The sequence below is a fragment of the Pelecanus crispus genome, chromosome 1 (genome assembly GCF_030463565.1).
Source record: "Pelecanus crispus isolate bPelCri1 chromosome 1, bPelCri1.pri, whole genome shotgun sequence".
NCBI classification, from domain to species: Eukaryota; Metazoa; Chordata; class Aves; order Pelecaniformes; family Pelecanidae; genus Pelecanus; species Pelecanus crispus.
The window spans coordinates 48129490-48143540 of record NC_134643.1 but is presented as its reverse complement, the minus strand read 5'-3'; the positions used below and the strand labels follow the sequence as shown (position 1 = coordinate 48143540).

General features: G+C 37.7%; 1 protein-coding gene across 1 annotated transcript in view; it reads right to left on the bottom strand.

The window, feature by feature from the left end:
• LRRIQ1 (leucine rich repeats and IQ motif containing 1) overlaps positions 1–12327 on the bottom strand; it is a 114019-nt gene extending 101692 nt beyond the window's left edge. Inside the window, exons 1-9 of the mRNA XM_075725825.1 lie at positions 12199–12327; positions 10845–10956; positions 10222–10316; positions 8910–9015; positions 7984–8213; positions 6019–6093; positions 4627–5841; positions 3509–3661; positions 1142–1292 (exon numbers count right to left, since the gene is read on the bottom strand). Coding sequence (XP_075581940.1) covers positions 1142–1292; positions 3509–3661; positions 4627–5841; positions 6019–6093; positions 7984–8213; positions 8910–9015; positions 10222–10316; positions 10845–10956; positions 12199–12327 — 2266 coding nt within the window. The remainder of the gene's footprint in view (positions 1–1141; positions 1293–3508; positions 3662–4626; positions 5842–6018; positions 6094–7983; positions 8214–8909; positions 9016–10221; positions 10317–10844; positions 10957–12198) is intronic.
• Positions 12328–14051: the final 1724 nt, after the last annotated feature.

Genomic DNA, 14051 nt, shown 5'->3' with positions numbered 1-14051 from the left:
ATCCAAGTCCCTAGAGTATAGGGAGGCTGTTAAATCTAGTTCTGTTCTATCTGCTGTCCTGCCGCCTTGAAGGAAATTTGCTACTTTCAAGCCCTGAGAGCTCCCAGTCAAGTAATGATCTGTCAATTTACTACTACCTTTTCTCAATGGTTAATGTTACTTTTGAGGGACCACTAATGGTCTTCCCTCTGTACGTGAATCTACAACCAAAAAACTGGCTTCTCCAATTACATATAGCAAAGCTCTTGGTTATTTTCACTGCACTACACCTTCCTGACCCTTTGCCAGTTCAAAAAGGCTCTGAATCCTGATTACCTCTATACGAAATCTACGTAACACAAGGCTCACAATGCCCTATTTTTGGCTTGTCAGAAGCTGAGACACAATATCTACCCCTTAGGCACTTTACAGTGGCAGTACAAGCAGAGAGGCAGTACAGGCAGAGGCAAACACTCGTTCACTACATGAAAAATTCCTGTCTGGCCAACAGAAAACATCTATCTCCTGGCACAAAGATTTCATGTATTGATGCATCTGTTGAGTGGTCTGGGTGTATGTAAATTCTGTTTGACTGCATGCTAGAAGTACACCTGCTGCCTGCCAACTGTTGGACCTAACAAATACAACAAACTGCCTTTGTAAATACAATAGGAGTTGGCACATCTGCTGACCTAAATGATTTGCATGATTTTACCTTAGACTCATTGTTTTTTTTTTTCCAGCTTTGGTGCAATGAGCAGCAATGAAGAGCCAGAGTGGGAGGGAAGTCTAGAACAATAGTTTGGAGCCAGAATGGGGAGCATTTTAGTAGAAAGAGAGGCTGTGGTCCAGTGCTAGCACGGTTCACAACTGAGTTAGTGCAGGTAATAATAGGGGCCCCTCTAGAAAGATTTTTAGTTCTTTTTGGCTGACAACAGTTATATGATCTGGCAGATGGAATACCTGGCAGTAGCTAAGCCATACTACAAATAAATGTGAAGTTGAGTATGCTTTAAAATGCATGTGTGTTCTAAGTCTGTTTCCTCATTCTCCTTGGGCTTAACAGCTGGCTGGTCCTGAATCCAAGGCAAGTATAATTCTGAATATAAGCAGCACAAATATTGTTATACAAATTGGAATATTTTTTCATTAATTTTCTTACCAATTCGGGTGATTTTATTGTAGGAAAGTTCAAGATTTTGGAGATTTATGCAGCCATCTAAGCCACAAACTGATGAAAGATGGTTCTGATTCAGAATCAGAATACAGAGATTTTCTAGATTTTCACAGTCAATTATCTGAATGTTGTTTTCCTGCAACAAAGGAAAATTAAGAATATTAAATAGCATCTGAAGTGAAATAGCAGAATTAAGTGTAAAAATATGGTAGATTTTCATCATTGCTTATTTTTATCCTAAACTTCTAGCTAGGAGTAAAGGCATCTCTATTTTTTCCATTAGGACAATAAATTGATGAGTCATAGAAACTGCTTTTTGTTTCCTGCTGGGATAGAACAAAAATGTATCTCAAACTTCATTCTGGCTCTGAAAATGCCCAGAAGTTGCAACAAAAAGTGTAAGGAGAAGTTAAGGACAGAGCGGTCTTTTCCATACACGCTTTCCTAGCTTCCCAAATCCTGGGAGACTGAACTAAAAACTGCACCGAAACCATCATATTTACTAGACACTAATGAAGACAGCTATGACTTTGCTGGAATCCTATTTACTAATAGTGAAAATCTGCATTTAGGGGTATTTTGGTCACAAACATTAACACTGTTCTCAGCTAATGTTCTTCCCCCAAGAGATCTTGCTCTTTTAATGGCTCCCCAGGCCATTTTAATAATGCTTCCTCAGACTTTTATTTCACTATTTGCTGCCCTTGCTGTTTTCTTCTGTTTTTCACCTGCAGATGCTCAAACAAGCAAAACTTAAACTCCCTGCCTTTGTAACAAACTGATTAAGCCAAATAGTCTAATTCCTATTGCAGAATTAACATGCTGACTAAATTTATGTGCTACCTTCAGCCGCAGGCAGGAATGCGTACGGGTTTCCTTTGGAAGCCATAACACCGATTCCTGCCCTTGGACAGCCCCTTCAGTTGCACCAGTAAGTTAAAGCAGAGAATTGGCAATGGCTTAAATGTTAGCTTTCGTATCAACAGAAATGAGGGGCAATATAAAGTAGAATGCATGTCCAAGGGAAACAGAGGCAGCTGCTTTAGCTGTGTGAGAAATACCCATGAAACAATCTTGGACTGTTTCAACTGTCACAAAAGAGGCTGTTTCTTCATCATGGTTGAATGGAAGACAACTGACACATTAGCTGGCACAGCGAAAGTATAAAGTATTATTAACAGTATATATAATTATTAATTATTACTAAAGCATACTTAAAAGTATATCTAAGAGTCTTCTCTTTAACTAAATTATCCTGACATATCACGGTGAAGCAATCCTGTATATCATTTAAAGCATAACATTTTAAAATAAAAAAAAAAAAAAAAAGCCAAATCACAAAACCAAAACTGTTCTGTAAGAGAAAATATTTGACCTAAAAAGATTCACACATAAATACCAATCTTAGTAAGACTGGAAGCTTAGATATATATTATGCCCTTATACTAATACTTCGGTCTTGTATTTTGAGGTACCCAAAATTATCAAATCCCAGAAATTATGTTCTGAATAGATAAGAAAACTGAGAAAATGACACAAGTATTTCAGCCTGCCCTATTGCAAAGCTCTAATTACTGGACAGACAACAATCCTTTAACTATCATTATTATCAGCTCTCTTCTCCAAATGTTATTAAAAAACCCCAAACCAACAAAAGCCCCATACTCCGGAAAGAACATCAGTTACTGGGCAAGCAGAAACATTTCTATGAATAATAAGGGCATATTAACTTTCTTGTGAAATGGTGTTGTTAAAATAAAAATAAAAAATATGAACCAAGCTGTTTTATGTAAATTGTCAAGTTCTGGAACTAAGATGCATCACAGAGCAAAACATTTTCTTTGGTCATTAAATTTACAAAGCCACGTAAGACACTGCGCCGTGCAAGCACCTAGACATTATGCCTCTAGTGTAACTCATTATACTGTTCCTTGAGCATATATGCAAGTAATTTTAAGGAATATTCAAGGTGTGTATTGCAAAGGACTCTTCCTTCTACCTACTCCTGCTTAAGCTGACTACCTGCTATGGTGAACAGCATCTGCACACTCATGAATCAGAGAGACTGAAGTAATGAAGAACTATTGCTGTGCCATACTAACGCTAATCCTAGACTGATACTATCATGCACTTTTCTTAGTATAACTTGATTACATTTGCAGGATGTTGCTTTAATACAATGCAAATTGCTATATACAATGCAATATGCTGCTGGTATAACTTTGGGAGTATTTTGTTGATGCTCTCAAGGTAATAAAGTTATATATTCAGTTGGATGGAACTGCATAACCACCTAAGCAGCAAAACCGGTTCTTCCTGGGTTATAATAAAAAAATCAAATATGCTTGGTACCTCCACGTTGATATACTTTAGGTTTTTGCAGCTACTTAGTCCTTCCAGAGCAACTAGTCCACAGCGCCTCAGAGTCAAAACTTGAAGATTTGAACACTCGGATAACGTTGAGAGGCTACAAGCTGGCAAATCTTCGAGTGTAAGTGTTGTGACCTACATGCATTTATTCATAAATAAAATTATTTGTTTGTATATTGAACATTCATTGTACAATGTCACATTATGGTTATTTTCTTTAAAAGGAAAAAGAGACCAAAAGTACATTCTATGAACATTTTAGAAAATGCAAGCAACTAATGTTAATCCTTTCATATAGAAAAGGATGACAATGATGAGTTTGATCTGTTAAATGGGAAAAGTTATTATGAAAACAATCTGTTTGATTTTAACATCCACCTTAAAATAAATAAAACTGGTGCTTTGCTAATGACATTGAATTTGAATGGACGGAAGATTAACACTAAGCAAAGCATTAGTAGTGTGAATTGTTTCCCATCACACTATCATAAATAACAAGTAAGTGAGTGCACAAGAACGGACAAGAATAGCTCAGACTAAAAGTGTATGTAGTCTAGCATGTCATCTCGGAGTGGATACCAAGATGAGAGCACAGAGCAAGCATACAGTGATCAGTTTGTAAGCAGTAAGATAATTAAGTGCTGGGAATCAAGAGATGTTCTTTATGGCAAAACACCATCTATAAGCTGATCAGCAGTGTCTTGCTTCTGGAAGAGACTAGTCTTCTCAAAACTCTGAAGGGGCTAGATGAGCAGGAGCTGAAATGTGGACCCTCATACAAAGGCAAAACCATGTTAATTTAGCAGAAAATAGGAGCTAGGAGCTCCTGCCTTTTACAGACTTAAGACACTATCAATCATCTGAAAACTAGTACCACACCAGTCTACTCCACAACACTCACAGGAATTCAAAAGTCATTCTCATCGCCCTTATTCTGCATTTGTGCAGAGGAACTCTCACTGAGATCTATATCCTGCTCAACGATAATCCCCTCCTCTTCCAAAAAAGCATTCTGGTGACACACGAAATGTACAAAAAAAAAAAAAAAAGTAATGGTATGGCTTCCCATTTCATTCTAAATCTTCTGTATAGTTAGTTACCTGCTGCAGAGTACTCCAAGGGCCACTATGAATTATCTTTTGTGTACTTAATGGAGGCATCTTGCTAACTGAACGTTTCCTTGGTCGTTTTTTTATAGTTGCTTGCTTTCTTTGGTTTTCTTCATGTATTTTAGACCACGATTTACATGTGTTCATCCAGTTTATCCTCTTCTTTTCAATATCATCAGGAAGAATTAGTCTACTGGAACACTCAGCTACATCTTGAATTCTGTCCCAGGTCTCTCCGACTCCCTCATTAGTATCTTCCATTAGAAACAGAGTTTTCTCCACTGTTTCAGACTGAGAAAATTGATCTTTGAGTTCTCTATTACTAGCATTTGGCTGGACATTTGGTGGACTGCTGCATATATTGTTTGCCTTATTTTCTATCATGTCATTAGCTCCAAAATTAACAGATTCATCCTTTGAAGTATGATTATTTGGAGCTTTATTAAGATCTCTAGTTTGTGAGTAATTTTCTTCTACATGTGTTACTGAATTAACGTATATGTTGTCATTATTTACTTGAGAAGAGTGTTCCTTCTTCTCAAAGCCTAGCATATTTGGTGTTGGTGTCAAATTTGTTTCTGCTGGAATCATCCAATTATTTGTTTCATCCATCGTTTCAGTCTGGTTTTCTTTTTGTTCCTCTACTTGGTTATTTAATTCCTTCTTCTGTTCTCTTATTAATTTTGTGTTTTCTGTCTGCTTATCCTCTTCTATATTTTCTTTGTTGTTTTCTCCACTTTCACTCATCAGAGCTTTTGCTCTTTTTTCTCCTAGTTTTCTCTGTTCTTCTCTTCTTATTTGCAGCTGTTTTTCTCTTTCAAGTCTCAGGCCTTCTTTCTTTTTCTCATATTCCTCACGCCTCCTCACCTGTTCCAAATATTCCTGTCTTTCACGTTGTTCTCGTCTCTTTTCTTCCTCTTCTTTCTTTTGCCTCTTTTCTTCCATTTGCCTCCTCCTTTTTTCCTCTTTTTCTTTCGTTTCTCTCTCTATTTCTTCCAGTACTTTCAGCTTCTTTTTTATTTCATCTTTCCATTCTTTTAAGATTGGAGCATATTTTTTACGGACTAAAAATGATCTAAATCTAGCTTGTATTTTCACAGCTGCTGTATTCCGTTGTTCTGCCAGGTGTTGTCTTTCTTTTGCTTTCTGCTCTTCTAACGCCTTTTTTCCCTCTTCCATTTGCAACTGTAGCTTCATGATCAGTTCCTAGGCCAAAACAAGTAGGATAGACTTAGGCTACTTTTAAAATAGGACAGGTGTTGGCACATATTTATCATTAATAAACAGAATCTGGTGTATTAACTCTTCCAGAATAACACTTATTCTTGAATATATCATAGTAACCTCACAGTCATTTGACAAAAACTCATTGTACAACCTTACCTTATGTTGCATTATTTTGTCTCTCCAAGCTCTCTTTTCTTTCTGTAACTCATCTTCCACCACAGTTTGTTGTTTCTGCACAACAAATTAACTTAGATGAATATTGTACAAAACCTGGAACATCACAAACCCCCCTCTCTCCAGTCTCCCCCACCTTCTCGACTTCGCAAGGATCTACTTTTGCAAATGTCTGAATTAAAATGAGAAACTCAGCTGTGTAAGGATCAAAATAAGCAACTGGACACTCTGATCAGTAATACAGCTTTGGTCACGTACTGACAGATGCATATCTTCAGAGAGTCAGCATCTTGGTACTGACCCAAACAACTGCCACTTTCCTCTCCAAATTCTGTACTGCTGTTGAAGATGAAAACTATGCTTATGAAACCAACATTCAAACTACAGCTAGATAATAGCAACATAACAGAAACAAAGCTCTGAAAGTAGCATGAACAGTCCCCCTTTAATTGCACTAGTATGTTAACTGATAATCGCATAATCTTTCAAACATGAATTTTGTTCAATGAAGTTAAATTTTTTTTCACTGAAATTGTTTCTCAACAGAAAATGAAAGCTCAAGTCTATTTTCTCACTATTTGCAAATAAATAGCATTTTCCCCCTCCCCAACATACTCTCAATCAGAAAAAAAAAAATTCCAAATGAGCTGGAATTACATCTGACTGAAAATTAGCAGGCAATAAGTACCTAAAAACTAGTAGCTGATCCAGAACCACCTGATTCCTGGTGGAACCAAGATAAACAAACTAGCACTTCCAGCTTGGACAAAGTCTCCCAGGTGCCTAAGCACTGCTTTTCATGCATATTCAGAAGCATGCTGTTCAGACAATGGGGGACTAGAAGTCTATATCCTTCTGTAATGGGGTAAAATTAGTCTCCATTTCTCACCACCACAAAAAGTGTGCTAGCAACAGCACTAGCGAAGTGTCCAAATGGGAACATGCCCCACCTTTTCTAGGGAAAGAAAGCCACTCTACATCCAAAAATGATGTATGACATCAAAGAGCAGAGGAAGCCTAATCAATTTTGTGGCCTGTTGAAAAGAGAGCTCTCTCAGACACTGAACAGGCCTTCAGAGATCAAAGGTCTTTTCACTTACTAAGCCCTTCCTTAATTTTGGTGACTTGAGTTACCTTGCTGGGACCAAGATGCTCACCTTTTCAGAAAGCTACAAATTAGTTAACTGAATACGTAGTGTTAATGCATCTCCCAAAACAGAAATATTTAGGCTAAATAATAAAATATTGTGGCCCCACAAGTATAATGTGTGAGGGTTACATTTTTTTCACATTCTTATGCTCCTTTGTTGAGAGTTACCTAATTTTATCCTCAGTATGCACCATGCACTATAGCAAAACACAGATAAACACTCTGAGAATGCAACCAGTCAACATATGGAGCCATGATCTGTTGTGGCAGAACTTAGTAGATTAAGCCTGACTCGGTCTCCTAGATACAGACAAGAAAAAGGAGTACTGTAACTTTTACCCAAATGAAGCACAGCACCAGCATTTCTGAATGGAATGATTTTGGTTCAGATTACTTCACCTGTGATTTTTCATCTAACTGTAAAATTGGGGTGGGAGTTTCTAAAGTAAGTAAGTATTTTCTATTCAGGCACAGTGACCATTTTTCGTTTGTGAGTAATTTAGCACAACTCTCATTTCTGGTACTTTGGCTGGTGTCATAAGATAAAAACTTAGTAAGGGCAAAGCCTGAAGAGTAATTTAAAATTTAGCATAGCAAATTCATTCACTGTTGATCAAAGCAGTAAACACATAAACCCCAATGGATCATACTTAGATATGTCTTACAGTTCACTATAGCATCACAAGTAGACAGTTTAGGACAGTCACACAGTTTGGGATAGTACTCTGTTTTTCACATTAGATCTTGAATTCAGACAGTCTAGATGTGAACAGATTGGCTTCAATTTCATTAATTACCTTATGAAGAAGCTCTAACTTTATTCTTTCAGCCTCAAATTCCTCCAGACGCTGCACCCTTCTTGCATGTTCCTCTTCATTCTGTTTTTCCTGTGCTTCCCTCTCAGCTTTCCACTTTTTCCTCTTCTCATCTTCAAGCTCCTTTTGTCTTTTCTCCCACTGCTCAAATTCTTGTCTACACTTTTCTTCTACTTCACGATGAGTAAGACTTATGCTCATTTCAACATCAGCTACGAATTTGTAATCAACCAAGCAAACCTTTTATTTAATTTTCTAATAAGCACTGGGGGACATTAAACAGTCTTAAAGTATTGACAAGAAAAGGATTCTGTGCTGATACAACCAGCAATATATATCCCCAAGGAAATGAGAACTATAACGTGAGTGTCTTCTATCAGAGATGTCTTATTATCATGACGCACATTTACTGACTCTGTTTATTCTACCAATGTATATTTCAGGATTACCCTTTGGTGTCAGGATGAATGTCTCTTGTGGCTATCAGCAGGGGTTTTATAACTGATGTACTCCACCCCAAAACACATAAAGGCCATGGCAAAAGGAAACACTCCCAGACAATGTGACTACAAAAAAATAAAAGAAGTTGTGGCCAAAGCACAACCTGCTTAGTGCCTCCAATCTGGCTTCCATTTGTATTCATAATTCTTTAAAGCATTTTTGGGTAGTATATTTTGAACCAAATTTCTATCAAGACATTAAAGACTAGGATAATTTTGTGATCCTGAAATGCGATATAAGCACACGCATTTGCTCATGTCCAGTTCATGAAGTATCAGAATCTATTGCATACAGTAACATGTGAGTCTTTAAAAAGAATGTTATGATACTCATGAAAACAGAAAAGCAGGAAGTAGTGATATGAGGCTAAAGACCAACTCAACCGAATGACTAACACGTTTGCTTACCTGTAACAAAATGGTCATCAGTGACCACTTCATCACTGGTGGGCTGACTATTATAACTAGGTGTTGCAGCAATCTGCAAGTCTTCATTTTCAATTTCAAATAGTACCTAATATAGTTTAATATGGTCATTAAGAAACAAAATGCAAAAGCAGAATGTTATAAAAATCTTCCAGAACAAGGATAAGCTTTTCATCATATGACAAATACAATACTACAAAACTTACTGCTGACTGGAATCCTTACAACATCGAATAAAGCAAATGTATCAGTCAAAACAGTTTTCCGGAGTAATAAATATTTGAGCATTTCCCAAAATACATAACATTTCTATGTGTTTTTTACATCGCCTATGTGTATGTTACATTTTGACTTGGAAAAATGAATGTTCTGCATTTGGGATTTTTTTTTACTTTCTGTGGAGCTAAGCACTATATTTATGCATTAATACTGTTATGCACATAGGGGAAGAACTAGTTACAGAGTAAATTTTTAAGTCATCTATTTGAAAATAATGCTATTGGCAAAAAGGTTTGCTGTATTTCTTTCACTGTTCTTCATTGGCAAGAAGTAACCTATTCCTGCTCATTTATCACCTGCTCATCACATGCTTGGGGCATACATTAATATTTGTAATGCAGCTGAAGTCACATAAAGTAATTGTGTGTTCTTAACAATGGTCTTCTGAGAACGAAAAGTCATGTTTGTAAAAGTGCTCACTAATAAAAGGCAGGTGACAAATTAAAAGTGATTAAATTAAATACAGGTTTATGTTTTTCTAAGAACTTCAGCAAGTTATTCAGTCAAATTCTATAAAAGTATAAAAGAACCCAGTTTTACAACTCTTGATTTGTCTTTGAAAGTTACAGACATTATTATGTTCACATTTCTATAAAATAATGGAATATATTAGGAGCAAGATTAATAGTAACACATCCTCTTGATCATCATAAAAAGAATAAGATTAGAGAAGTTTAAAAGTGTTATACTACTGAGATAATATCTGCAAATAATTAAAAATAAAGGATTATTCAGTTTTGTTTAATTTTGTTGATTTTTGTCTCAGCATCTCAACTACTGATACAGAGAATTTATTCCAAATTTTAAAACTTGTAGACATGGTTTATTACAGCTGATGCCCCAGTTCTAAAGAATGGCATATACAAACTCATCTTAATACCTTATGGATAGTCTGACAGAAACAAAAATGAACACTTCTATAGGTCTCCTTAGGAGGCCAACAAAGCAAGTGTAAGTTATCTAGATTACTTAATAGAATTTTGTTCACTATAAATATTGTTTAAATAGAGACTACCCTTTTTTTAAATTGTTCTGGTTCTTCATTATATTCAGAAGCCGATTCTGCCAAGTAATCTGACGCATGGCAGGAAACTACTCCATAAATGTTACCTAAAGAAGAAATAAATATATAATTTAATACAGAGAGAAAAACCCTTACCAGTACTCCGTTCTGCTCTATACTGCTTAGCGACTACACTTCTTTAAACTAAAATAAAGCATTTTTTTCCTTTAAAACTCTTAACACCCCCTGCCATTTTTACTCAATTAAATATGGGAGTCATTTATCTACATTAAAAGCAGCAAATATGTGCAACTGGAACACACACAACAATAATGTAAGAATCCAGCAATAGCAAATATCAGAGAGAATTCCACAGCATAGAACACAGCAGAACATTTTGGTGTAGAATCAGATGAATTTTTAGAAAAATCCAATTCATACTCAGATATTAATCCTAGAAGACAGCATTGCATGATTTTATTACTAGAGATTTTCAGCATGCATTCAGAAGCTGATCCAATAGGTTTCACTGCTTGCTCTACTTAGAAGTTTGGAGTGTTTTAGTGATGATTGTTAGTCTAACTTCCACTGGCAATACAAGGTTCATAAATATTTTAACTGTGATCCCTGCTTACTTGTAGTTTCTTCATCTTCTGAGTCTTGCAGTATAAGCTTTTCAGCATCTTGATTTCTGCTCTTTATAAAGTTTAAATAGGAGAGAACTGATTCTGGCAAGTCATCTGAAATCTAGAAAAACATGACATTTGACATAAATTCTACATTTCATCTCACAGCCATGACCAGCGGTAAATACTTGACATGCAAGAATAAAGACTCATTTTGGCTTCACCTATAAAGCACTAATGGAGATTTAGCAGCAATTGCTACCAAAATTGTTCCCAATTCCTACACTCTTTGCATTGTCTTATCACCCACAGAATAATTAATAATTCTAATTTTTAATTACATTCTAATTAAATTTTCATTGGAACACATTTTAGTAACTATAGTTATAGTTACTATAGTAATTCCACTATCTTCAGAAACATGTTTCAATTAACATTTTCTTTATAATTGTGTTGGACCAAGAAATTAAGAAAAAGGCTAAGACAAAAATTAACTAATACCTATGATGCACAGGATCTTTTTCTTAAAAGTGTTCAGACTCTTTCAAAAATAAATTAATTTAAATTTACTAATGTTTAAAGTATGCATGTAAATCAGATGCTTCAACTTTCTTTACTACATAGATACTTTCTATTCAAAAGACTGTCTTTTACTGCAAGGATTTGGGAAAATGGACTGCTTTCTCTCAGATGTGTAAATTGCAGTAAATGTTCCTGGCATTCAGCATGTGAGTGCACAAATAATTAACACTGATACCTTTGCCTATCTTTATGTCATATCAAACATATGATTCATGGCCATATATGACCAATATCATATACCCCAATATCCTATAGACCAAGCCTTTTGCTACAAGTCTTAAAGATTAAAATAACTGAAAAGGACCCAAATAACTGATTGGATTTCAGAGGAAAATCTTTCCCCAAAATAAAAAGTCATCCAAAAAAGAGGACTTGAAGCACCTATTTATATTAAATTAATATCAGGAAGGCTTCAAACATAAGACAGTCTCTTTTAAGATTTAAATACTGATTTAAATGAAGAATCATTGGCTTATTCATCCAGATTTAATCTACCTCATTAGCTTTAATAAAATCTTCCAGCTTCAGGGGATTCTAAACCAAGTCATTATCTACGAGTCTGATCTCCTCAGTTAAGCACAATGCTGATATTCATCTCTTTTATTGTCTTGTCACCATTGCAGGTTATGTTTTTCATGAAGCATTACTACTGAGACTACTTTTCGGAAGAAATCCTCAGGTTAGGGATGTCAAGAAAAAGTTCATTTATCAGATAGGCTTTCCAATGCCCATACTACTTTCAAGAAGAAATAGAAGCAGTGTTAGCCCATTGAACACTTACTGTCTCACTGTCACTCAAAGCTTCATCTGATACCTCCGTGTCAGGATCATCCGCTTCAAAGGAAGAAACACTGATTCTGCTTAATTCGATTTCTATTTCTTTTTCAATTCTTTCAATATTTTCTGACATTCTAGCTTCCACAATGTCTTATCTGCTTTCAAAGCTACACAAAGAAAATATTAACTTTCAGCACTGAATGAACCAAAATAAAGAGGGTGCTCATTTAACATAACTTTATTCACAGGTGTTTATTGAACAGTTGGCTTAAAACATGAAAAGGAACAGCAGAAGTTTATTCTGAACACCTCGCTCCATACCAACAAGCAAAACGTAAGAAAAACATTAGTTTGTGATGAGAATCCCTGCAGCACAGTCTACCCCTCTAAATTTTGCAAGTGTTACCAAACTTGCATATTAAAAACCTCTGCCTGCTCTCTACTGCTTGTGGACAGTATCACTGCTATCACCTAAGCTTCACATGGGGGTTTTTCTATCATCTATCAGCAGTCCTGGTTAACAGGGGAGGTCCCTGATGACTGGAGGCTAGCCAATGTGACAAGAAGGGCCGGAAGGAGGACCAGGGGAACTACAGGCCTGTCAGCCTGACCTCGGCGCCAGGGAGGATTATGGAGAGGTTCATATTGAGCGAACTCCACAGGCAAGTGCAGGTCAACCAGGGGATCAGACCCAGCCAGCATGGGTTCATGAAAGGCAGGTCCTGCTTGACCAACCTGATCTCCTTCTATGACCTGGTGACCCGCCTGGTAGATGATGGAAAGGCTGTGGATGTCATCTGCCTGGACTTTAGCAAAGCTTTTGACACCGTCTCGCATAATATCCTCCTCGGGAAGCTGGCAGCTCACGGCTTGGACAGGCATACTCTTCGCTGGGTAAAGAACTGGTTGGGTGGCCGAGCCCAGAGAGTTGTGGTGAATGGTATTAAGTCCAGTTGGCAGCCGGTCACGAGCGGTGTTCCCCAGGGCTCTGTTTTAGGGCCAGTCTTGTTCAATATCTTTATCAATGATCTGGATGAGGGGATCGAGTGTGCCCTCAGTAAGTTTGCAGACGACACCAAATTGGGTGGGAGTGTCGATCTGCTGGAGGGTAGGATGGCCCTGCAGAGGGACCTGGACAGGCTGGATCGATGGGCCGTGGCCAACTGTATGAGGTGCAACAAGGCCAAGTGCCGGGTCCTGCACTTCGGGCACAACAACCCCATGCAATGCTACAGGCTTGGGGAGGAGTGGCTGGAAAGCTGCCTGGCCGAAAAGGACCTGGGTGTGCTGGTTGGCAGCCGGCTGAAGATGAGCCAGCAGTGTGCCCAGGTGGCCAAGAAGGCCAACAGCATCCTGGCTTGTGTCAGGAATAGTGTGGCCAGCAGGAGCAGGGAGGTGATTGTCCCCCTGTACTCGGCGCTGGTGAGGCTGCACCTGGAATACTGTGTCCAGTTTTGGGCCCCTCAATACAAGAAAGACATTGAGGTGCTGGAGCGTGTCCAGAGAAGGGCAACAAGGCTGGTGAAGGGTCTGGAGCACACGCCTTATGAGGAGCGGCTGAGGGAACTGGGGTTATTTAGTCTGTAGAAGAGGAGGCTGAGGGGAGACCTTATGGCTCTCTACAGCTACCTGAAAGGAGGTTGTAGTGAGGTGGGTGTTGGTCTCTTCTCCCAAGTAGCTAGCGATAGGACAAGAGGAAATGGGCTCAAGCTGCGCCAGGGGAGGTTTAGGTTGGAAATTAGGAAAAATTTCTTTACGGAAAGGGTGGTCAAGAATTGGAAGAGGCTGCCCAGAGAGGTGGTGGAGTCACCATCCCTGGAAGTGTTCAAAAAACGGGTAGATGTGGCACTTCGGGAT